This window comes from Mustelus asterias, chromosome 8, assembly GCF_964213995.1.
Source record: "Mustelus asterias chromosome 8, sMusAst1.hap1.1, whole genome shotgun sequence".
Taxonomy (NCBI): Eukaryota; Metazoa; Chordata; class Chondrichthyes; order Carcharhiniformes; family Triakidae; genus Mustelus; species Mustelus asterias.
This window is the reverse complement of record NC_135808.1, coordinates 87,300,186-87,325,942: the sequence shown is the minus strand read 5'-3', so window position 1 is coordinate 87,325,942 and position 25,757 is coordinate 87,300,186. Positions and strand designations below refer to the sequence as shown.

The 25,757-nt window shown below is 41.8% G+C and overlaps 1 protein-coding gene across 1 annotated transcript in view; it reads left to right on the top strand.

The window, feature by feature from the left end:
* wls (Wnt ligand secretion mediator) overlaps nucleotides 1-25,757 on the top strand; it is a 54,221-nt gene that overhangs the window by 21,091 nt on the left and 7,373 nt on the right. Inside the window, exons 5-10 of the mRNA XM_078218446.1 lie at nucleotides 932-1,068; nucleotides 1,931-2,099; nucleotides 4,966-5,063; nucleotides 5,841-5,904; nucleotides 12,338-12,481; nucleotides 18,117-18,200. Coding sequence (XP_078074572.1) covers nucleotides 932-1,068; nucleotides 1,931-2,099; nucleotides 4,966-5,063; nucleotides 5,841-5,904; nucleotides 12,338-12,481; nucleotides 18,117-18,200 — 696 coding nt within the window. The remainder of the gene's footprint in view (nucleotides 1-931; nucleotides 1,069-1,930; nucleotides 2,100-4,965; nucleotides 5,064-5,840; nucleotides 5,905-12,337; nucleotides 12,482-18,116; nucleotides 18,201-25,757) is intronic.

Genomic DNA, 25,757 nt, shown 5'->3' with positions numbered 1-25,757 from the left:
CATGATTTTTAACACCTAAACATTTCCCCTTAACTTTCTTTGCTCTAAAGAAAGCAATTCCAGTTTCTGTTGTACTTAATAGTTTTCATCCTTGGTATCCACACTCCCTCTGTGGCCTTGACATCCTTACTAAAGTGTAATGCCTAAAAATTTGATGCAGTCCTCCAGATGGGGCCTAACCAACGAGTTATAAAGCATTAATATAATGTAATGTCCTTTGTGCTGGATTTTCATCATTGAGGTGGGTAGCAGGACATTGGAAAACTCCCAGCAGTGCGAGTGGCAGTTGGGTTAGCTGAGGGAAAAAGTTTGGGGTTACCAGATGCAAAGATGGGCTGATGAAAAGCCTGATTTGTATTGAGAGACTTTGTCCGATTTTAAAATATATATATTTTTAAAAAGCCCTCCAAACCTTGCCACTCACACCCCACACACCTGCACCCACTGCCTATGTCCCATCATGCCCCCCCCCCCCATCATGTGCTCTATGTCTTAGATAAAAATCCTTTTTTAGGGGGAAAAAAATACCACTCATTAAGTTTACACTTCCTGAGCCCCAGTGAAAACATTGCCTGATTGACTGCTGCAGCTCTCTGATCTATGTTCTCAATTTCACAATAATTATTTACACAAGATGAAGGGGTTTCAAGTGCTTGCTGATGGAGTTAAATAAAGATGGTTAAGAGGAGGTTTGTGTGGAGCATAATGTAAGAGATGGGCTGAAGGACCTGTATCTGTGCAGTACATTTAATGTAACATTGTCCCACCTATTAAAACAAGGATGTTTTTGACCTGAGTGATTGGTATCACACGAAGCCATGTAGTGCTAGGAAAGTTGTTGTTCTGAAAGGCTTCATTAAAATGTCACATTCTATCAACCTTTAAAGGGTTTATTTAAACTAATAAGTAATTATTTTGATTCTGTTCACAGGCAATCCACCAGAACGGGGGATTCACAAGGGTCTGGTTTGCGATGAAAACCTTCCTGACTCCAAGTATTCTTATCATTATGATCTGGTATTGGAGGCGAATTACTATGATGACACGACCCCCTGTCCTTTTGGAGAAGTAAGTCCAAAGTCTTTGATTTTTCTGCTATTCATGCTTACTCCTCATTTATATATAGGTGTTATTGTCCATTGTGGTTCACCTCCCCTTCACCTATGACTATTAATGGACCTGATATGTATCTCTTCAGGCTGCCTCATTCGCAATTAAATATTTGGATTTGGGGTTATTTGCATAACAACTGAAAATGGTTCTTGCTTAAATGGGAATAACAAGTATTAAAAGATGCTTGAAAATAGTTTATCTAGGAACTCGGGTTTGTATGTCTTTTGGAGAATGCGGTGAGAACAGGATCCAATTCTGATGTGAGCCATATAGTGTGCTAATATATGAAAAAGCCAGTTGAGTAAGGTGCCTATAAGAATACTATCTCAGCATAACATGGCATGGGGAAGAGATTCTTATAGAATTCCTACAGTGCAGAAGGAGGCCATTTGGCCTGTCGAGCTTGCGCTGACAACAATCTTACCCAGGCCCTATCCCCGTAACTCCATGTAAGTACCCTGCTAATCCCCCTGACACCAAGGGTCAATTTAGCATGGCTAATCAACCTAACTCGTACATCTTCGGATTTTTTTTTTTTAAACCAGGAATTAAATCTGAAGATAAGCTACTCTTTGCTGTAAAGTTGTGATAAATAGTTGAAGGAAAAATTTCTGGAAGCTAGTTGTATCCTGTAAGCATCAAGATTTCAATCAAATTCTGTAGATTTGGAAGTGAGAGGGATTGAAGCAGTTCTTGTGTAATTTACGCATGCATTCATTCCGGCTATATGCTTAGCTATGTAAGCTTTGCTTAAAAACTTCAGAAAATGCTTTTGCTCTCTGTAGAGTTTCAAAAGTTGTTAATATTTTATTTGCAGAGTAATTTTTGCACTTGGAATCTCAATGACCTTTATAAATATCCCAGTGGAATGGTTTTCCATCGGATTTGACTGGACGTGGATGCTGCTGTTTGGAGACATTCGACAGGGGATCTTCTATGCCATGTTGCTGTCATTTTGGATCATCTTCTGCGGGGAGCATCTCATGGTTAGTTTACTGTGAAGCATACTTAACTCCACTTTAGAAGTTGCTTATTTTTAACTCTTTAGGTGGAATTTTCCCGTCCCGTCCGCAGTTGGAATTGTAGCGGGTGGGACAGAACCATGCAAAGGTCGTTGACCTTGGGTGGGACTTTCCAGTCTTGGGGCGAGCGTGGCTGGAAAATCCCACCCTCTATTTCAAGTAAAAACAGTCTGTCTTGTTTAGAGATTTTGACCATATTATTTGTTTCTTTTTAATCACCTTTTTACATTTGATTTCATTGTTGAAGTAATTGCCAAGCCCTCAGACATTTGGAGGTGAGAAATTTTATGGGATATTGTTACGTAACATACGCTTTGAACTGAGACAGTAAGAAACAAATGACTCACCTTGGATATGTTATGTCAAGATCAGTCATCTATTCACTGACTCCTAAAGCAAACTCCCACTCCAATCGGCTGTACTAACCACTCCCTGGCTAAGGAAGAAAATCCGAGATCAGCTGCTAATTCCCAGCCTTCAATGGGAAGTAGAAGAACACACACTCACATTTGACAGTCAATTGCAGAAAAAGGCAAATTCTTGTAAAGTAACGACAGCCACGCCTGTGTAAGTCTTGGCATGCTTTAATGCTAAGACAAACGATAATCAAATGCATGCACCCGGAATGGGAGGCATGATTTATTATTTTTCTTGGTCACTGGGTGTTTGAAGAAGTGAAGCTAATGCATTCTAACTGTTGCTTTGTTTACTTGCAGCCAATGATTTCACTAAAAGCATTTGGCAACCTAGTGAAAGATTGGGGAAATGTGTATGAAATTGTTTTTGTTTGAATGAGACACAGGGACCACTTACAGGAGTGACCAATACATCTGAACCTACAAGTAAACCTAAGTCATGCCCATAATTTGTAGACAAGTCCATGGCTTTGTTCCAGATCTCTACATTGGTCGCTGTAGGATTGCTTGTGTGTTACTTTCATCTCCATTTTTAGATTTGGCTCTTGCTGCTGGATTTGTAAAGTGTATTTTTCAGAATCTCCCCCTACCCTCTCTCCTGAGAATTCGGTGAAGTGGATGTTTGTAATGTTAACTCAAAAGCAGTGACAGGAACCTCTGAAGGTAGCAGGTATACAATTTGGTGGAATGGAACCGTTTGTAGATTTTGCTAATCTATTGTTTTACTATCCGTTCAATGGATTCTTACTATTGTTATTGTAGGAGGAGAATGAGAACTTTAATCAATAATCGAGCTTCCTCCTTTTCCACTTCATTTTCTTTGTCCTGGTTGGTTTTGTGTTCCTTTTCTGGGAAATGGCTAAGTGAATGTCATTGCTGGACAGGATTCAAAGACAAGAGCTATGTTGCTGCATGAGGATGCTTTAGATTTATATTTCACAGTTTTACCCTGACAAAATGTCCTCAATTTGGCACTTGTATTGAAGAGCGCAGATACTTGAATTGGGACTAATCTGAGGTTGGGACTGAAGTGCATCATTAGGCTAGAGAGTGAACATTTAACTGTGCCACATCTGATCTTGAAATGATTGCACGCACTGTGTGGTAATGTTCAATTCCCAGCATTAACAAACGTCCCTCGCCTTGAGCATAAAATCTAGAACTTTAAATAACCCAAAGTAAAGCAGATAAATAGTGTACCAGACTGTGTCTGCAGGATTCACATTTTTGTCTATTTCAATAATGGGTTTTGCCGACATAGCGAGCCAGAGTCAATTGGTTTGGGCTTGCATTTCAAAGGATGATTATTTGTTCCAGTGCAGTTTTGTATTGTATCAAAACTGAGAATATTCTAATCTGTTCTGATTTCTTCAAGATGTTGTGGCCCAGGGTGACACTAGACAAAATAATTTATGTTGTATTAGCAGAAGTTCAGATGTGATGACAATAAGGAAGTATTGTGGGATTGGGGACTGACTACAAAGGAGTAGTGAACTTCCCCCTTGTTTTTAAAGAACTTGTGTAACCATTCTGTAGGCATTAGCCATTTGGTATTTCACCCAAGTGGTTATTTTCAGGTCTAAGTCATGACCGTAAATGTCAGCAAGTTATTTGTCAATGGAAGAAGTGTATGCCGACATGTTGCAAGAAGGATCTTGGGAATGGAGTGATCAGAATTTCTGACTTGAGATTTTTCTAACTCTAGGCTTCCTAAGATTAATTAAAACATCAGTTGTTCTTGTCCCAATGGAATTTGGATAAATCCATGCAGATTAGGAATTAAAACTGGGCCTGAATTTTGTGTACATTAGTCCATGCGTGATTAGCAGGCCATAAGTGGCCACAAATTCCGCTTCCAGCCACGATCACAACAATTTTACCAGCCAATTAAGGGCTTGAAATGTGACTGGGTGCAGTCACCAAAAATCTCCAGGAGAGTTCTCGGGGGGGGAAAAAAACAGGTTCCAATGCAAACATTTCAGCAGAGATCACAGAAAAGGTATGAATTGTTAATAATAAAGCAGCAGAAAACTCTCACCTGAACAGTTGCTGCCAATTCTCCATTCCCCTTTTATCTCGCCCTTGGATAAGAAAAGTAAAAAAACAAAATGGCCACCTGCTGTGTGGTGACTGTCAAATTGCTTTTAGTGACTGATGAAGGTGGGTGAGTTTCCGACTCCTGCACATCATGAGTGCGTGATGGTGTTGAGACATGCCCCCGATGTCTTCGCTATTTCAGGTCAGGCGAGTATCTGCCTGACTTACTGCTGCATAAGATTCTAGCTCTGGGGCCTGTTAGTCTGTGGCTGAGTCTTGGCTTATTGAATGAAAACCTCAGGTTTTTCTTTTTCACAAGCTTTTATATTAATTTCATGTTTCTGAATAATATCATTGTATCATGTTTCTGTCTCTAGGACCAGAACGAGCGGAATCGACTGTCCGTTTACCTGAAACAAATTGTGCCGATTGGTTTTGGCTCCTTTTGCCTCTTCATTTTTGACCTTTGTGAAAGGTAATGCATGTTCTATATTTCAGAGGAGTTCAGGTTAATCCAGCCACTGACACCAATTCTCTAACTGTTTGGACAGAGTCAATCGAATGAAATAGCTTGTGTAGTTTATCACTGCATAAATGGCCTCCTTCTACACTGTAAGGATTCGATGATAAACTGCAAACTTCCCTAAATTGGAAACAAATAAGCAATTGTTAATGACTTTGTTCTTCTCACACGCTATATTACAAGAGACCTGTTCACCTTCCAGTGCATTTAGAACACCAGTTACAGCATATAACACTTTATTTGAAAGGTCACAATTGTTTCCTGCGCATCCCCCTTCCCCAGTTTTGGGGAAGGTCTGTACAGCCCCACAGTGTGAATATAGCCAGAACGCATGATGGACGAGAACATTCCGTGTGTGCATTGCTTGCAGCACAGGGAAGCCAACAGCCGAGATGTGTTGCTATGTAATTGGAGACCTGGCCTAGTCACATTCATACCTTGCCACCAGAATGTGGGTTGTCTGCTGACCGTTATTGCTGTGGTGTAAATAATGCCTGTGATTTGCTGAACAGCATCTTCGGAATAGGCTGGGATTCCAATTGGAGAATGATGGAGCAAAGGCATCAGAAAGAATGTTCCATCCGAGCTGCATATTAAATCCGTATACTGTGAAGGCTGCCAACAGGGTGCTATCTTGTTTTAAAAATTAATGACTATGTCATGTTTTAAGTGCCATCTTTATTTTTTTTCCTTAGAAACATGTCTTGAATATTTAAAATCCTTTTACAGGGGTGTGCAACTGACCAACCCGTTCTACAGTATTTGGGCCACCGATGTTGGCACGGAATTGGCTGTATCCTTTTATTGTGGATCTCTCAACTATTTATCTCCTCCATGCATGGCAAGAAATTGAAGTAATTTGCGATTATAGCAAAGAGTGGGCCACGCTACTGCCTCAGCAGAAAAGAGCATTGCCCAGAAAGGTACCAGGTTTCACCTCACTGTCAGTACTAAATAGTTAATTTCACATGGGGTAATAATCGTGTTGGTGCAAATTAGGAGGGATAAAATTGTCCATTGTTGATTGGATCTGTAATCAATGTGGAAGGCTTGTATAGGCCAGTAATGGAACTTGTGCATTTCTGACCTGTGGAGTGTAGTTGATCATTGAACCTAAAACCAGTAATGGTGATGGGGTTCTCTGCCAGCAATGACATTGTTTATGATGCAGCTGGCTCAGGAGATGAAGTGAAAAGCACTTCAGGTTGATCTCAAAATAGTCTCAGAAAATAGCAGGGGCACTTGTTTATTTCACAATGCTGAGCTAATTGCACAATTAGAGCTCACCTCCTCGCTTCTAAAGCCACTGAGCTGGAGTGTGAGATGTAAAGCATTTGCTATTAAAACATTTGAAAGCGTATGCTTTTTCTGCCTCTTGTGTGCAGCAGAGATAAGCTACTGTGATTAATTTCAGTTCCTTTGAACAGAGGTAATATTCTCAGTGAATCATGCTGGGAGATTTCGAAAGAAGAGTCAATTTCAGCTCTGTCCCAAAGCAATTAATTGCAATATTTCATTTCCTGAAGCACTTTCACCAGTGCACTCCATTGTTAGAAGAAAATTGAGCTTTTTTTCCCTTCTGATTTCTCTTCTCTGCAGAAGCAACTGATTTTAACACTGGATTACGGTTCCACGGTTGTCCATTACTTTAACCCCAAGTGTCAGCCGTGGCTTAATTGGTAGCTTTCTCAACCTCCTGAGTCAGAAGGTTCAAGTCCCACACTAGGACTTGAGCACAAAAATAAAGGCTGACAACTCCCACACAGTATTCAGGGAGTGCTACGCTGTTGGAGATGTTGTCTCCATGTCCAATGAGATGTTAAACAAATGCCTGGTTTAGCCCCTCAGGTGGGTGTAAAGATCCCAGGACACTGTTTTGAAGAAGAATGTGGGCGTTAACTCTGTTGCCCTGTCTAATATTTATCCCTCCGTGGATATTATTAAATGCATGATCTGGTTATTATCACAGTGCTGATTGTGGCAGCTTGCTATGCACAAATTGGTTGCCACTTTTCCTACCTTAAGTGACTGCACTTCAAAAAAAAACTTAATTGGTTGTAAAGCCTTTTGGGATGTTGTCTGGCCCAGAAAGGCACTATATAAATGCAAGTCTTTGTTTTCTCCTTTCATGGGTGTATTGGAACTGAACTGTCAGCTCAATGTGCAAGTGCATTTTCCATCAGGAATCTCCTGGAGGATAGTGATCAGGAGCAGAATTTGCCTGGTCCTCACTAATGAGATAGAGATACTGGTTTTAAAAGAAAGCTATATTTCTCACAAGTTAGATCTTTGAATATAGATTTATTTTAGATTTTTTGAAGTTCAATGATTATTCAACAACAGAAAATTGTATTTGTACAACATTTTTATGTAAAATATCCCAAGGTGCTTCATAGAGATGTTTTTAAGTAGAATTTCACATTGAGCCAGAAAAGGTGATATGAGGACAGATGATGTAAAAGCTTTGAAAATGTAGTCGTTAGGCAGCATTATAAAGGAGGAAAGAAAGGGGAAATAGGAGGAAGTTTCAGGTTTAAGATCAGCCATGATCTTATTGAATGGCGGAGCAGGCTTGAGGGGCTAGATGGCCTACTCCTGCTCCTATTTCTTGTGTTATGTTCTTATGTTCTAAAGCAGCTGTTTTTAGAGTGATTAAAATTGGGGATGCTCAAGGAACAAGAATTGCAGGTATCTGGGCAAGTTATGGGCTGGAGGGGAGGAATTGGAGGATATAGAAAGGAGAATTTTAAAATAAGATGTTGCTAGACCATAGAAGCCAATGCAATTCGGTGGGCATGGAGGTGATGGGAGAACGGGACTTGGCATAAGGACATGGGCAGCAGAATTTTTGAATGACCTTGGCCGGGATTCTCCGATCAAATTCGCCCTGCAACCAATATGTGAGAATGGAGAATTTGGCGCTCAGCCAAAACTCTATTCATTGCAGCGGTACCGGAAAATCCCAGCCATGGGCGAGATCAAAGGATTGCAGCCCTTGAGTTTATGGAGAGTGGGTTGTTGGAGGCCGGCCAGAAATGTATTGAGATAGTGAGGTATAGAAGTTTGGGGGGGTTTGACAGTGGATGGATCTAAGAGGGGTAAATTTGGAAGATGTTATGGAGATGTAAATAGGCCATCTTTTACTGATGGCTTGGTTATGTGCTGGAAACTCATCTTGGAGACAAATATGTATTTATTAGTCACAAGTAGGCTTACATTAACACTGCAATGAAGTTGCTATGAAAATCCCATGACACTAAGATTGTGAATGGCCTGATTCCTCCTCGGAGAATTCCCAGGGCAAGGGCAGAAGTCAGTAACTAGGGAATGGAGTTTGTGGCAAATTAGCTGAAATAGGTTATGATGGGAAAGATCAGATGGATTCCAGTAACTGTGACTCCTGTTGTGACGTGTGCATCAGTTAGAACAGGACTGGGCTTGACAGTAACACTCCATTTCAGAGAAATCACATTTCTTGCCCACATTCACATGAGGAGTGGTTACTTGATGGTACTAGAGGCGCTCGTTCTGAAGCTAAACCTCAGCAGCCATCAACTTCACAAGGCAGGAAAGCATTTAGGAGGATGGGGCAAGGCAGATTGCAACATGTTTAACAATGTTTTAAAGTAGAAAAAAATCAGCAGTACACCCTATGGGGTTAAAGGTGTCTCGACTGCTAATTCTAAATGCTGAGTAAATATTTCAATTGGGCGTTACACTGTAATTTGTCTTTGGCCTGTGCAAACTCCCAGTGCCTTCACTTCCTTGTTGATTCATCTGCAGTAACTGGTGCACAAGAAAATTATTTTTATATCAAATTGTTTTTTTTTAAAAGAAATTTGCTGCTCCATGCATCATTTCACTCATTGTTTGATTCTAGTGCAGAGATCACCGCCCTTTGGTAAACCTCTGAAGAATGTTGTTCCTAGTTTTGTGAAGAGCCTACTGGTTTGGACAAGTGCCAGTACTGGGAGCTGCCTTCATACATTCCCCCTTGTCCCTCTTGCAAGTCTGACCGTACTTCCCTTACAGCAGACAAGAGTAGGAGCAAAAACAATGGGCTTGTTAACATAACTGTCACTAGAAGAGTTGCAAAAGCAAATGGAGGGTCTACTGAACTGATCTAATAAAATACATTCCAGAGCACTAAAGGTGGGTGGATAGATACCTGGGCTTCAGCTCTCAGATACTTCACTTGGTCAAAGCAGATTGTAGCTGAACTGTGTAGATCAGAAGATTCTGGGTTTGATGCTTGTTTGTACTGAATTTGCAAACATAATCATCTTATACGGATAGATGGATTCCTGATCGGTAAGGGAATTAGGGGTTATAGGGATCAGGCGGGTAAGTGGAACTGATCCACTTCAGATCAGCCATTATCTTATTGAATGGCGGGGCAGGCTAGATGGCCTACTCCTGCTCCTATTTCTTATGTTCTTCTTATGTTCTTATAAGCTAGCTAAACGAACTCAATGCTCCTGGGCCAGGGATGGGAAAATGCTGCTGATTTCTGTTCTTAATTGGTACCCAGTAACCTCATTTTGAAAGATAGGCCTTTCTAGACATCAGATAACAATTAGACCATGGCCTTTTTTTTGTGTGGTGATCGTCACAGTTGAAACATCTATTGGCAATTTGCTGCCTAGGCTTATTTCTGATTGATAAACACTTGAGCAAGATGCCAGAGGGGTGTTCAACACCCATGGCACCATGCCTCGCCTCTTGACGAAAGAGAAAGAATAGCAGAAAATGTCTTTATGTACTTTATTTAATAAAAAGCTTTTCTTTTCGAAGAGCTAAATTTTCCAACATCCTGCACAGTGGGTTTTGTTTAATTTTCTTTTCTAATCCTGCTATTCGAGTAGTTTACTGTTTAATTACTTGGTTGTTAAGTGCAGTATGTGGCCTGGAATGGACCACGCAGAACAGGAAGTTAGTCCCTGGCCCATGTTCAATAACTAAATCTGAACCAGATTAGGAATTTGAGGTTAGGAATGATACATTTTGCCTCTGTACCCTCAGGCTAGGAAGGAAGTACTTGTCCCTCATCCACACCCACGCAGATTTCTATAAACAATATTTTAAAAAACTTGCAAACAAATGAGAAATGCTACAAGTGACAGGTTTGTCAGTGTGCAAAAGAAAAAGATAAGTCACTGTGCCATGTGCTGATTAAGTATAGCAAGGAATTTGATTGTGCAGGTGCTTACCATAGTTGACACTAGAATTTGAATCCAACACAAACGCAGTGGACTTCAGTGTAAAGAAGCAAGCCCTTTGCCCGAATGTCTAATGAGTGTGCTTCCATTTATTCTTGATGAGGTTGCTGTGTATTTATGACATTTAGATATCCAGTTTTGGCTTATCCATTAATACATTCCTAATAAATGCTGTATAATCACTGGCAATTACTTTACTGAAATATATTGTAAAATGTTCTTGCATATGCATTTGTCATAATGGCACTAAGTGCTAAGTTACTATATCACTGCCTATTGTGTTGTAACCCATACAAACTCGAAGAGAAAACAATCCTGTTAACTGATCCCTGGTAAAGTGGGAAGGGCAGGATGAGGTGAGACTAGGGTGATGTCCTCAGTCTAAATTCCACGGTAAAGCTTCATCATGATTCCCATTTTGAATCTTTATTCCCCGATGGCATGATTGAAGATGGTATGCAATGCTGATGCTGTCATGTGGAGAGCTGCCAGTACTAGAGATTATATAGAGTCAAAGAACAATACAGCACAGGAACAGGCCCTTCGCCCTCCAAGCCTGCACCGATCATGTGTTTCTAACTAGACCATCCGTTTGTATCCCTCTATTCCCAGTTTAACAGTCATAGAGGTTTACAGCATGGAAACAGGCCCCTTCGGCCCAACTTGTCCATGCCGCCCTGTTTTGTTTAAAATCCCTAAACTAATCCGAATTGCCCATATTCCTCTATACCCATCGTACCCATGTAACTATCAATGCTTTTTAAAAGACAAAATTGTACTTGCCTCTACTACTACCTCTGGCAGCTTGTTCCAGACGCTCATCACCCTTTGTGTAGAAAAAATTGCCCCTCTGGACACTTTTGTATCTCTCACCTTAAACCTATGCCCTCTAGTTTTAGACTCCCCTACCTTTGGGAAAATATATTGACTATCTAGCTGATCTGTGCCCCTCATTATTTTATAGACCTCTATAAGATCACCCTTATACACTCCAGAGAAAAATGTCCCAGTCTATCCAACCTCTCCTTCTAACTCAATCCATCAAGTCCTGGTAGCATCCTAGTAAATCGTTTCTGCACTCTTTTTAGTTTAATAATATCCTTTCTATAATAGGGTGACCAGAGTTGCACACAGTATTCCAAGTGTGGCCTTACCAATGTCTTGTACAACTTCAACAAGACATTCCAACTCCTGTATTCAGTGTTCTGACCGATGAAACCAAGCATGCCGAATGCCTTCTTCACCACTCTGTCCACCTGTGATTCCACTTTCAAGGAGCTATGAACATGTACCCCTAGATCTCTTTGTTCTGTAACTCTCCCCAACGCCCTACCATTAACTGAGTAAGTCCTGCCCTGGTTCAATCCACCAAAATGCATCACCTCGCATTTGTCTAAATTAAACTCCATCTGCCATTCGTCAGCCCACTGGCCCAATTGATCAAGATCCCGTTGCAATTGGAGATAACGTTCTTCACTGTCCACTATGCCACCAATCTTAGTGTCATCTACAAACTTACTAACCATGCCCCCTATATTATCATCCAAATCATTAATATAAATGACAAATAACAGTGGGCCCAGCACTGATCCCTGAGACACCGCTGGTCACAGGCCTCCAGTTTGAAAAACAACCCTCTACAACCACCCTCTGGCTTCTGTCAAGAAGCCAATTTTGTATCCATTTAGATACCTCGCCCTGAATCCTTATGCAACAACCTACCATGCGGTACCTTGTCAAAGGCCTTGCTAAAGTCCATGTAGACAACATCAACTGCACTGCCCTCATCTACCTTATTTCTCAGCGTGAATCACCAAACTTTTTGGTGTTTTTTTTAATGCCCTGCCCTTTCTAATGTCCAATATGTGGCTCTGATATTCCTTTATTTGCAGTCTATTTAGGAGAATTAATGGACAATGTTGTTTTCTGTTGGGGGAGACTATCTCTTCAGAAGCAATTTAAACCACTAAATCCAATCAGTGTTTACCTTGACAATTGCACATCTAGATGGCTTTTATCATAGTTGCAGGTATCTGCGCTTGTCTGTATTTCTTCTTTTTGTGTTTCATGGTGTTCCAGGTCTTCCGAAATATAAGCGGAAAACGATGTTCACTCCCAGCCATGTCCAAAGCAAGGAGACTGCACTATGAGGTACAAATGAGGGCGCACTAATGTAAACATTTACAGCAGAGAGAGAGAGATTGGCTCATTATATTTGCATGAACTCTCTGAAAGAACTATCCATTCATCACGCTCCCCATGTCTTTTTAAGCTTTTATCTTTTTCAAATATTTATCCATTTGCCTTTTAAAAAGCTGTCAGTATCTACTCGTGCACTGTATATGTTAACAGTTCTGTGGGTTTTTAATGAAAAACAGAAACATTCCTAATTCTATTTTTAATGATCTTAACCTTGTATCCTCCAGTAACTGACTCATGAAAATAGATTTTAGTAGAATTTATCTATCAGAAGCTTTCATACTTCTGAACGTTTCCATCGGAACTGCTGTGCGTTAGTGGAAATAAGTCATTTTCTACTTGCTAATCAGAAGTGTCTCACCACTGGTATCTTAACTAATCTGTTCTGCACCCCAGCCATAAACATATTTTGTAAAGTAGGATGTCCAAAACTGGAGACCATATTCTAACAATAGCTGAACTAACCTTTCCACTTCACTTTTCTCCTTGGAGACTCTCCTTATAGCCAACCTCTTTGACCAAGACTTCGGATCATCTGATCCAATATGTCCTTATGTTCCTGTGAAACTGCTTGGGGCACTTCATGTTGATAGATCGATCCAAATCTTAAGTTGTTGTTGCGAAATTTGAATGCTTACTGAGTGAGTCTGTATAAACATAACTCAGATAGACACAGCTTATGCCATAGTGCAGTGACATCTGATCACTTACTGGGAGGCACAGTGGTTAGCACTGCTGCTTCACAGCGCCAGGGACCCGTTTTGATTCCCAGCTTGGGTCACAGTCTGTCAGGCTTTCTCCCCGTTTCTCTGGGTTTCCTCCCACAGACTGAAAGATGTGCTGGTTAGGTGCATTGGCTATGCTAAATTCTCCCTGTGTACCTGAACAGGCGCCGGAGTGTGACTAGGAGAGTAACTTCATTGCAGTGTTATTGTAAGCCTACTTGTGACACAAATAAATAATTTTATATTGTTTGGTTTTACTGTTTTATTTGTATTCTAGCCTTTCTGATCCCATAAGCATTGGTAAACCTCCCAATTTATAGTTTTCTTCTGTATCTGAAGCTCAAAGCTTCTCTGCTCTTGTACTCCTTTCAGTCTTAGCATGTATGTAATGTTTATTCATTATTAAATTTAAATTTCATTTGCCATACACCCACCCACTTTACAAACCTGTCTACATCCTCCTGAAATCATTTCTAGTTCTTTTTACAGTTACCATACTTCTGGTTGCAAACACTGATATTGTACTCATATACCCAAGTTCAGATCTATTAGCAGTGGTTCTAACACTGGTCACTGGAGTTATCACTGATTATATCCCTCTGGTCTGAAAATGTCTTTTTTGTTGTCCATTTAACCATCATCCCATTCATATGCTTAATTATTCATAAGGTGTGAGCTTTGCAGCTAAGGTCAGTATTTGCAGCCTATCCCTAATTGCTCTTGAGAAAGGCACATTCCCTTTTAACACTTGTCTATTAATCTTATCAAGTTCATACATGCTACCTTACCAACACTTTTTTAAAAATTCTGATCCACTGCATTTCCTTTCTCAGTACTCCTTATTTTCCCCAAAGAACACTATTAAATTTGTCAGTTTTAAAAATAAATCTGTGTACGTAATAAAGATCATCTTTCTAGGTGTTTTTAATTTAATCCTTTAGTATGGTTTCTGGAAACTTGGCCATGATTGATGAGGGTTAACCAGTCCACAGCTATGCATTTGCTACTTTATCCCCTCTCCAACAAATGCCATATTGCCAGCCGTCTTATTCTTGTCTATTCATTTGCAATGAGTTTCTCATCACATTCTCCCAGATCCTGGAATGAATCCAACTTGGATAAATTGGAGGAATGGTTCTGAGTCTTTTAGAATGACCTTGATATGGTTATGAACTGTGGACACTTGGTTGGGCCACTGCCCTAAAACTGCATTCACCATTGATGTAATGTTATTGGGGATTGAGAGAGAATGTGTGGCAGCATTCAATGCTTACGGCAGCAACCGGCAATAGTGACATGGGGAGTGATTAGGGTGTGTGGTTGAGAAAACTGACTGCACAAAGTTGGAAGAAGAGTATCAGCAGAACCCTTGGGTCAGGGTAACACACAGTGCCAATGAAAGGTCTGGACAGAGTAGATAGAGGAAACTCCTTCTGTTGGTGGAGGATTGAAAACTTGAGGACATTCAGATATTGGCAAAAACAGCAATGGTGACATGAGGAAAAACCTTTTTTGTGCAGCAGATGGTTAGGATCTGGAATGCACTGTTTGAAATGTGATTGAGGCCTTCAAAAGTGAGTTGGATATTTGGAGACAGAATTTGTAAGGCTACAGGAAAACAGCTTGGGTGTGGGACTAGGTGAGTGGCTGTGGTCAGGGAGCTGGCAGGGACATGATGGGCTGAATGGCTTACTGCCATGTTTACCAATTCAAGGTGGTGATGGGGTCTTGCCTGCTGGCTGTGGAACCTGTGGGAGCCCCATGTTACCTCCATTGGGGAAGGCTCCCTGGAATTAATTGTTCTTCAGGCACTTAACTAGCCAACTGGCCATCTCCAGATTCTAGGACCCCTTGAGTAGAAATCTTGGTGTCCACTCTGAGTTCTCCTCTGCCCATCAGTACCACTATAAATGTTAGGTGCTGCTCATAATGCATCTACCAGAGGTCTAGAATTGATGAGCAGCCCAAGCCACGTATGTGTGAATGAGAGGGGTTCGGAGGAACGGACAGTTGCTCTCAGTGGGCTTCTTCCCAATGCTGAGTTCCTCCAACAGGCTGTATCTGAGTGAGACCCCCTCACCTCAAGAAGCCTGGAATAAACCCAACTTTACGAGCTCCCTGCATGGTGATTTTTCTCTAGCCTTCTGGCAGCAGGATCGGGCATTAATTGTCCTCTTAAGGGCTTCCAGATGGGAGAACCATCCACGAGCTTGCCTGCATCAGACTTAATCAGGCAGAAGTGAGAAGGCAGTGGAGTTCCCACCTCGAACCCTCCCACACTTACTGCTGGTAGGAGCATTAAATTGTGCCCCAAAAATTCTACGATTGAACTGAGGAATTAAAAAGATTACCAGCTTAAAATGGGGGAGGTGATTGGATGACTAACACTGGGAGGCGGGGAGCAGTCTTTCTGTGAACTGGGAGGGGGAGGAGGAAATCGAATGCAACATTTTTAACAAAAATGGGAAGTTTTCCAGCAGATAATAACTTGAAAGGCATCACTGTTGGTAGATTGGTGAATGAGGGCACCAATCATAAATTTATATGTATGTAATAAATCGAGGGTGATTCCATGTGGCTCAAAGTAACAAAGGTCTTATTGCCAACAATAAAAGAGTAAGACAAAATAAACAATGCAGGGTACAACACTTCTCCCTGACTCCAACTGAGGATTCTCCCCGACCCGGGATAGCACCCTTGTACTCGATTGGTTCAGCGTCTCCCCTCGACATTCCATATGATCTGACCCTATCAAACAGCCCTCAGTGAATGCCCCCTTAAAGGGGCCACGTGACCACATTCGGGAAATGCCCCTTTAAAGGGGCCATGTGCCCATATTGTACAATCAGCGGATCTGAACGAGCTCGCTTTGCATTTTAAATGGAGCAGAAACATTATGAAAATCTTGATGGGAAAGGTACCCAACAAATGTTAAGAGCAGAGTCAAATGGGAGGGACATAATAATTTGAGGCGGAGGGAGATAGGAAGTGGGGGAGGGGTGCAGCAAGAGCCATCAGTGGGAGGGAATCTAGACCAGAGATAGTGTTGCCCTGAGTGACTTGATTTATTTTAAACAGCCCTTGGGTGGCACAGGAAAGACAGCGCCACCTAGCTTGCAGATGAGGATAGGTTAAAGATATATACACATTTTGAGCAGCATCACATTGGCTGCCCATTACGTCCTGTCCAAAATTCCGTTCCATTGATTACCTGCAAAGCTACTCGTGCCCCAGATATAGATGTGGAAGGAAAAACAACCAACACATTGCCTTCATCCATTGTGTTGACACAGCTATGGATGAAATTTAAAAAATATCTAGGAACCAATGCTTGAAGTGTCCAGTCAAAGCAGCATAACCATCCACAAAGTCAGCAGAATGCTCATATAGGCAAAGCAGTACAAGTCAGGAAGTGGTGATGAAACTGTATAGTGATCCAGCCAGGAGTGCCTTAAAGCACTTATGTGATGTGGGCATTGCTGGAATATAGTTTTCCCTAATTGCCCTCAACTGAGTGGCTTGCTATGTCATTTCAGAGGGCAGTTAAGAGTCAAGATGTAGACCAGACCAGGTAAAGAATATTAGTGAACCAGTTGGGTTTTTTACGACCATCAACAATGGTTTCAAAGCCATTATTACCACCAAGAGCAGCTTTTGCTTCCAGATAATTTTGTTAATTTTATTCAAATTCAGCCAGCTACCATGGTGGGATTTGAACCCATGTCTGCAGAGCATTGGCCTGGATCTGTAGATTACTAGGGAGTTAATTCCAGACCACTGGCCCCGTGTCAGCTGAAGGATACCAATAGTGATGTGAAAAGTGGGGTTAATGACGAGAATCTAATAACTAGGAGATGGACGTTTTAAGTTGAAGGATGGGAGATGTCAGCAAAGCTGTGAGTTGGCCACCTGAGACCCGACGTGATGGACAAGCTGTGTTTGGCACTGGATAGGAGGATATGGGCAGGAAAGTTAGTCGAGATTCCATTTGTCAAGATTGGAGGATGGGATAAGGGCTTTGGTTGAATCTTGAGGTGACAAAAGCATGAATAAGGTTTCAGAGACAGATCGACTGAGGTGGGCAGGCAGAATTTTTGAAATGTAAGTTTGAGGAGGATGTTGTTTGAAAATCAGGTCAAGGTTTCAATGACCAATAGTCGGAACCAGGAAATTGACTTTTGTGATGGGGATGAAAAGTATATAGCTATGATTTTCCAATTGTTTAGGAGGAGGAATGAAACTGAACCAAGCAGCGAAAGGGTTGAGAGATGTGAATGTCCAGAGCGTACTGTTGTCTCATGCCTATTGATGTTGCTACGGTAAGGCGGTGGATCTGGGATGGATTCTTGCATTGACTGGATGTAACAATGCAAAGGTGGGACAGGAAGTTATTTCTGGAGATGCGTTGGATTTATTAGACAAAAACCAAACATAGCCCCACTGGGCTGGAGAATGAGGGAAGAGGCATTGGAACAGGGTGCTGTGTTTAACTCTGAAGGTTGAAGAGAGGATGTGCAAAAAATACATAATGATTATCGTTACAAAGAACTCATTTGTAACTTTAATTAGGATGGTTTTAGTGCAGGGGGAAGAGTAGAAACCTGATGGGAGAGTTTAAACACAAAGTTGCAAAACATAATGGACATAGCTTTGAGAAATCATACACAAGGACTTTAGAGAAGAAAGAAAGGTTGGAAGCAGGCTGAGAGTGGGATTGTGGAGAGGGTAAGGGTGACTACTGCAGTTCTGAACCAGATAGAGAAAACTACTGGCAATGAGAGAACAGTTTACAAAGTCAGCTAACATATTATCAGTTTATGATGACTGGAGATTTTGCTGATTTAATGTAACTTCTTTTTTAGGGGCTGATCTTTCGATTCAAGTTCCTGATGCTTGTCACACTGACATGTGCTGCCATGACTATTGTATTCTTCATTATAAGTCAGGTAAGCAACAACCTATAATGCTAATGGATTTATTAGATACTTATGGAATTCTGACACTGTTCTAAATGTTGAGCCATGGGCATACTGACCGACTCGAAGAAAGCAGATGGGGAAACTGTTTAAGAGGAACGGAAGCATCCATCCCCCCACACCAGATCTGATTGACTGCAATCCAAAATACCGGACAGCCAGGGCACTCATTAAGTGACGTGGCCCTCCTTTTACGATGCAGGTTGGATTCTGCTTATATTATCAGGCCTGATCTTCAATTTTAACACTAGGCCTAATTGGCTTTCCCACTAAAGCTACCTGAAGCCAGATAAATGATCAGAAGGGGCTCAGGCAGGCTAGCTTAAAATATGGGCAGGATTTTCCGCATCTCCCGCAGTGGTGGAGGTGGTCTACCACCGGAGGCAGGATCTTCTGGTCCCACCACTGTCAATGGGGTTTCCTGTTGTTCACACCCTCTGACAGAGAACCTGTGGTGGTGGAGATTGCCGTCAGTGCAACTGGAAGATCCCATGCTATGTCCTTTTTAGAAAAGGTGTTCATCTTCATGAAATAGCAGTACATCTCCTGACCTAATCAGCAAACGTTTGGCTTCCTTTGCCCCCTTTCCACTTCCCCAATTGTAGGAGGCCTACCACACACCACGCCCCCCTCAATTGTTGGAAGAAAGAAGTGAGGTTAGGGTTGACCTTTCTTTGGGGCGGGGGGGGGGGGCGGTTCTGTGCATCAGCTTTTGCCAGTTTCAAGGTTAGTTTGTGTACGATGACGACAGTGTAGACTAAATTGGATGAATTCTATTTGGAAAGTGGCAGGAGCTCAGTAACTTAATAATTCTCTCAGCTCTCTGCAGGATTTTACCAGGGATAAAGAATTGTAGTTACAGTAAGAAATACTTGGGATTATTTCCAACGGAGTATCGAATGTTAAGAGTAGATTTTAATAAGATTTTTTTTTTAAATTTGAAGAGGGATTAAAATTTTATGGGTGAGCATGGGAAAACTATTTCCTCTAGTCAGGGATTTGGTGATAAAGGTTCACCAATTTAATGTTGTCATGGAGAGTGAAGAATCATGGAGCAATATCTTTATCACTGTTGTAACATAACATTTCCTTGCCACTGAGACCAGTGCATCTGTTGAGGGATTAAGGGAAACGTGAAGAATTAAAGCAAGGATATTGCAGGCAGGAGAGTGTGTTTAGTTTTTTACTGCTATTGTAAAAAGTCAGCATAAACCAGATGGGTCTAATGGCTTCCCTCTATGGTGTAAGTTCCCATGTAATTGTCGGTTTCAGCCAAACTTAACACTAGATGTTGTGCTCTGATAATTATATTCATTAACCTTTATTTGGTGTTTTCTGTATCTGTCACTCTGTTACCTATACAACTTTAACACAAAAGATGTTTAAAATACTTTTCTGCCACAGATGCATCTGTCTATGATTAGTATCAGTAGCAATGACCACCACCCAATCCTTGTGGAGACAAAGTCCCGTCTTCACATTGAGGATACCCTCCATGTTGTGTGGCACTATCACTGTGCTAAATGGAATAGACTTCAAACAATCTAGCAGCTCAAGACTGAGCATTCATGATTTTCTGTGGACCATTAGCAGAATTGTACTTGACGATATGGACTCCATGGCCCAGTATATCTCCTACTCTTCTTTAAATCAGGGCTGATCCTCTGGTTTGATGGTTATTGTAGAGTGTAGGAGGGCATGCCAGGAGCAACATAAAGCATACCTAATAATGAGGTGTCAACTTGGTGAAGTTACAACACAGGACTACTTGCGTGCCAAACAGCATAGACAATAAGTAGTTAGACAGCGCTAAGTCATTCTACAACCAATGGATCACATCTAAACTCTACAGTCCTGCCACATCCAGCTGAGAATGGTGGTGGACAATTAAACAACTCACTGGAAGAGAAGGCTCCACAAATATCTACATCATCAATGATGGAGCAGGCCAACATGTCAGTGCAAAAGATAAGGCTGAATCAGTGGCAACAGTCTTCAACCAGAAGTGCCGAGTGGATGATCCACCTCGCTCTCCTGTGATGCTGGAGAGTTGTCCACTTGATGATGTCACGGGTGTCAACTTGTGTCAAGGGATGATGATGGTAATGTCGCTGGACTAATAATTCAGAGACCCATGGGTTCAAATCTCATGTTGGCAGCCTATGGAAGTTGAAATCAGTTAAATCTGGAATTGAAAGCTAGCTTCAGTAATGATGACCATATGTACTGTTGTAAAAACCCATCTGTTCATTAATGTCCTTTTGGAAAGTATCTGTCGTCCTCACTTGGTCTGGCCATCAGACTCCAGACCCACAGCAATGTGGTTGACTCTTTTCAAATGTCTTTTGAAATTATCTAACAAGATTGGTCTTGCCAGTGACACCCCCATCCCATGGAAGAAAAAGAAAAATATCAAAAGGCTGAAGGCATTGGATTCTGCAAAGGCTATGGGCTCTGACGATGCTCCAGAACTTGCCCCACCCCTTACCAAGCTGTTCCAGTACAGCTACAACACTGACATCTACTTTGGCAGCACCTTCCAAACTCATGACTGCTACCATCCAGAAGGACAGCAGACACCTGGGACACCACCTGGAAATTCCCCTCCAAGTCACTCACCATACTAGCTTGCAATGCCTTTCCTTCACTGTTGCTGAGTCAAAAATTCCAGAACACCCTCCCTAACAGCACGGTGGGTGTACCTACATGACAGGGACTGCAGCAGTTCAAGTAGGCAACTCACCACCATCTTGAGGGCAATTAGGGATGGGCAATAATTGCTGCCTGGCCCACATCCCTTAAATTAACAAAACTAATTATGATACACAGGGGTGCCATTCTGTTACTTTGTCATTCTCTGATCGCTGAAGCGTATATGTAAACTTGAATGATATGAATGACTTACAACTGATGCAGATGGCAGATAAATAACATCACATTTATGTAAATTATGCCATATGATTAATGTGCCAGTACACTTGAAAGACCTGGTGAAAAACAAATAAACAGAATTTAGGACAATTTTAATTCTCCAGCTTCAAAAGAAAGGAAGAGGTACCATTTATGTGAAAGCTAACCAACTGCTATTTTTGTTGTTTACCCACTTGCAACCAGTTAAGTTACCGATTCCTTATTGCTTCAAGGAAACTGGTGCAGACCAAGGTTTGAATTTCACCGTTTGGTTGTACACTAAGCTGGGCATTTACCAAGTGGGCCATTCGGGTGAATTGACAGCCATCGAATACTCATCTGCAATTGGCATTCACTTTTTTGTTTGGCCCCGTTGCTGGTTGCTCCACACTACCTGACTGCCTTCAGCAAGGGAACTTAGAAAAAGTATTGCGGCCTTATTCAATTGTTTTCCAACCCCAAAGATTGACTCATAGCTATAAACGAGGGCTTACTTTGACAGGAGAAGCTGAAGACATGCTTCAATACGTCATCGCATTAATTATCTGGAGAGCAGCTAACACTAAATCTAATTGAAGGCAGTCCACATCGTTCACTGTTCAGTATGTTTGCATTCCCATAATGAGTTGAATCAGTTCTATTACACCTCTAGAAAAGACAGATATCTACCCACTTGTTAAATGTCAGCTCTGACTATGACGAGGACAGCTATTTTGATGCAAATTTCTTCTGTTTGCTGCATTTATTCAAGTTGTATAAAAAAAAAAGTCAAAGCTACTAATTTTCTGTTGTCATGGAAAGTGGGTGCAAGCATCGAACCACCAAAGCATCAGTGAAAATTCTGGAATCCCATGTAATAAAAATGGAACTGACACATGTCATCACCATAAATCTATTTGTGCCCCTCTGCATCAAAGTATACCATGTATGTCTGTTTGGGAGGAAGCGGTTACAGCTCATGAATATCCAAGTTGCTTGTTTTATTGAACAAAGGGTTTGAAACTATGGCCCTAAGTCATAAGGCCTATTAACCTCAGCAATCTGATCCATACATTTGGGTGGCTCAGTTGTGCTTTATTTGCTTCTCTGTGGACTGCCATCTTGATGTGGTGGAGAGGTTTGTGCATTCAGATGATCCCTTGAGCAATGACAGCAGGGGCCCTTGCTTTTGATAGGGCTACCCATGGTGGCAATTTCAGGAGGAAGTGCCAGTCCGAAAAGTCCTCAACAGAAGGACAGGTAAGAGATGGGCTGCATCTTACCCACCCTCTGTGCCACCTCTGCCAAAAACACACCCAGTAGGGCATGTATCTGCCCCACCATAATCCCACCCACTTCTAAACTCGCCCCCATGTTACAGGGGGTGGGCAAGCTCTGAAATCAGCAGCCTGCCTGCCTTATTTAAATAGGTAATAAAGAGTCAATTAGGCTTATTACCAGGCAAATTTGCCATGATAAAATGCTGCCCACACCATAAAATGTTTGGTGTGGGCAACTGAACAGCTCGATATTTTTTTAAAACATACTCTCTGGGAGGGAAAGGGGGTTCAAGGTTTTTGATTGGTACTGGCCTTTGCAGATTGGGGGTGCCTCCCCCCGGCCCAAATATCTTGGACTTGCCTTTCTCTGGGACCCATGGGCTGCCTTCCTTTGCTGCTCTGACAGCGCCCACTGATGTTGAGGAATGTTCTGTTCCAACCTTGATAAAGTTCTCAATGACATCGGTAAAGAAGAAAATCTCGATCTTCTTCTTGGGAACTTTGACAGTAGGATAGGAACTGACTGACAACTGGAGTGGAATCAGAAGACTGAGCAGGAAAAGCCAATGCAAATGGCATCCTTTGCTGGCAAGTGGATATGGGGGGGAAAATGGGAACAGGTTAGAGTTGGATGATCAGCCATGGTAGAGCAGGCTTGAAGGGCTGAATGGCCAACTCTTATTTTCTATGTTTCTAGGTGCTCAGCATAGCTTCACTATAACAAATACCTGCTAGAGGGGCAAATACAAAAACACATTATATCATCCTAGATCAAAGCGTTGTCACCTGATCTAACATGAATTAGAAGTAGACCATATGGCCCATCGAACCTGCTCTGCAATTTGGTATGATGATGGTTAATCTTCAGCTTCAATTCCACTTTCCTCCTCGATTATATATTTTTTTGGGCTGTAGATCAAGTGCTGTCTATATCCCTCAATCCATTCGGGGGACTCATGTCTGTTGGACAGATCATTGACTTGTTTGACCAGTGATAAACATCCACCTAGCACAATGTAATTGCAACACCAAAAGTCCAATAGAAAGAAGATCAAGTTTTCGGTCCTAAGACAGTCTGGCTGAAAGAAAGAATCCCAAATGCAACTCCTGGAAAATCTTCACCAATCCAACTCCATTCCAGAACAATAGTATCAAATATAGCCATCTGCACTGGACTCCTGTGTCCAGACCATTGGATTCCAGCATTGCTAGCACCAGGACTGGTTTGATGAAAACTATGCTGAAATATGTGACCACCTGGAACCGCCTTCTTTGCCTGACAGAATAACTAAAGATCACAAAGGGAATGCACATTTCAAGAGCTCCAGGCTAACGTACACTGACAATTCCAGAGGATAAAGGACATGCAGTGGGAAGAGCGCTTGCAACATCTCATAATATGTTGATCATGATGTGCAAAGCTACCGGGGTCAAATGGACAAACGTCCCTCCTTTCACAGAATGGTGTTTCGTTAAGGGTGACAATGCCATTCATCAATACTGGAAAGAACATTTTTAACGACTCAGCAAGAGTCCACATTGGCAATGGATGCTCTCCAGGCTATTCTCGGTAGCACGGCAGCACAGTGGTGAGCACTGCTGCTTCACAGCTCCAGGGACCTGGGTTCAATTCCCCAGCTTGGGTCACTGTCTGTGTGGAGTTTGCACATTCTCCTCGTGTCTGCGTGGGTTTCCTCCGGGTGCTCCGGTTTCCTCCCACAGTCCAAAGATGTGCGGGTTAGGTTGATTGGCCATGCTAAAATTGCCCCTTAGTGTCCTGAGATGTGTAGGTTAGAGGGATTAGCGGGTAAATGTGTAGGGATATGGGGGTAGGGCCTGGGTGGGATTGTGGTCGGTGCAGACTCGATGGGCCGAATGGCCTGTTTCTGCACTGTAGGGTTTCTATGATTCTCAAATACATGAGTGAATCCCCATCATTGTAGAGCTGCAACAAGCAATCAAACAGATGAAAAACAATGAAAGCCTGCACATCTAATGGTATTCCAGCCAAGGTCTTCAAAGGCTGTGGACATTTTGCTCACGTCAAGACTCCATGTAGTCGTCCTATGAGATTGAGGAGAAGCAACTCCTCCTTCGGGAATACGATAATTGTAACTATATTTTCAATATAGGTCATGCTGTAGAAACTATCAAGGTATTTCCCTCTTATTCATGGCAGGTAAAATGTTGACGCTCATTCTCTGAATCACCCTTAATTGTGTGGCTGAGGAACTTCTCCCAATGATAGTGTGGCTGAGGAACCTGCTAACATGGTCTTTGTTGCCAGATAAATCCTAGAAAATGTCAAGAACGAGCACTATTTGTGCTCTATTTAGAGAGCCTAGAAAAACACCATCTGAGTTGGTTCTCCATTTTTAAAAATGTAGTATATCTACGTTTGCTGGCTAGATAAAGCTAGGTGGGAAGGTAAGCTGTGAGGAGGCTACAAAAACGATGGATGAAAGGTGATTGGGCAAGAACATGGCAGAGGGAGTACAATGTGGGGGCATGTGAAATTATTGACTTGTATAAAATATTTTTGCTTTCTATTCAAGTTCAGCAAATGTTGATACTCAGTGGGGGTCGGGAGTCCTTGTGTGCATTCACAAAGTTAACATGCTGGCACACCAGACAATTTGAGAAGGCAGATGGTATATTAACCTTTTATTGTAAAGGTGTTGGAGTGTAAGGAAGTCTTGTTGCAATTATGTAGGGTATTGGTAAGACCAGAATCTGGAATACTGTGTATTTGGTCATCACAGAATATGCTTTCCTTCCAAGAGGTGTAACAAAGGTTCACTAGTTTGATTCCAAGAATGAGATGGCTGTCCAAAGAGGAGAGATTGAGTAGAATTTTAGGAGAATGAGAAGTGGTCTCATTTAAACATTTAAATTATTGATTGGATAGACACTAAGACTGTTTTCCCAGGCTGTAGAGTCTAAAATTCGGGTCATAGTCTCACGATAAGGAATCAACCATTTAGGACTGAGAGGTGAAGAAACTTCTTCACTCAACGGGTTGTGAATCTTTGGAATTCTCTACCCCAGAAGATTGTAGATGCTCAGTCGATGAATATCAAGACCAAGAGAGAGACACTTTGGGCATTACTGGGAAGTCCTCAATATAGTATCAAGGTGGGAAGCTAGAGTTCACAAAAACAAGCCATGATTTTATCAAATAGTGGACAAGGTTCAATGTGCCTGTTCCTGCTCCCATTTCTTCTGAAAAGCACATTCTTATTTCAGCACTGTCACCAAGTTAGGATTACTTTAGACAACAGTGCAACAATATAAAGAGAGCGTGATACCAATGTTCTTTCTAGCTCCTGAATGATTCTATACATCAGGGGAAATCTTT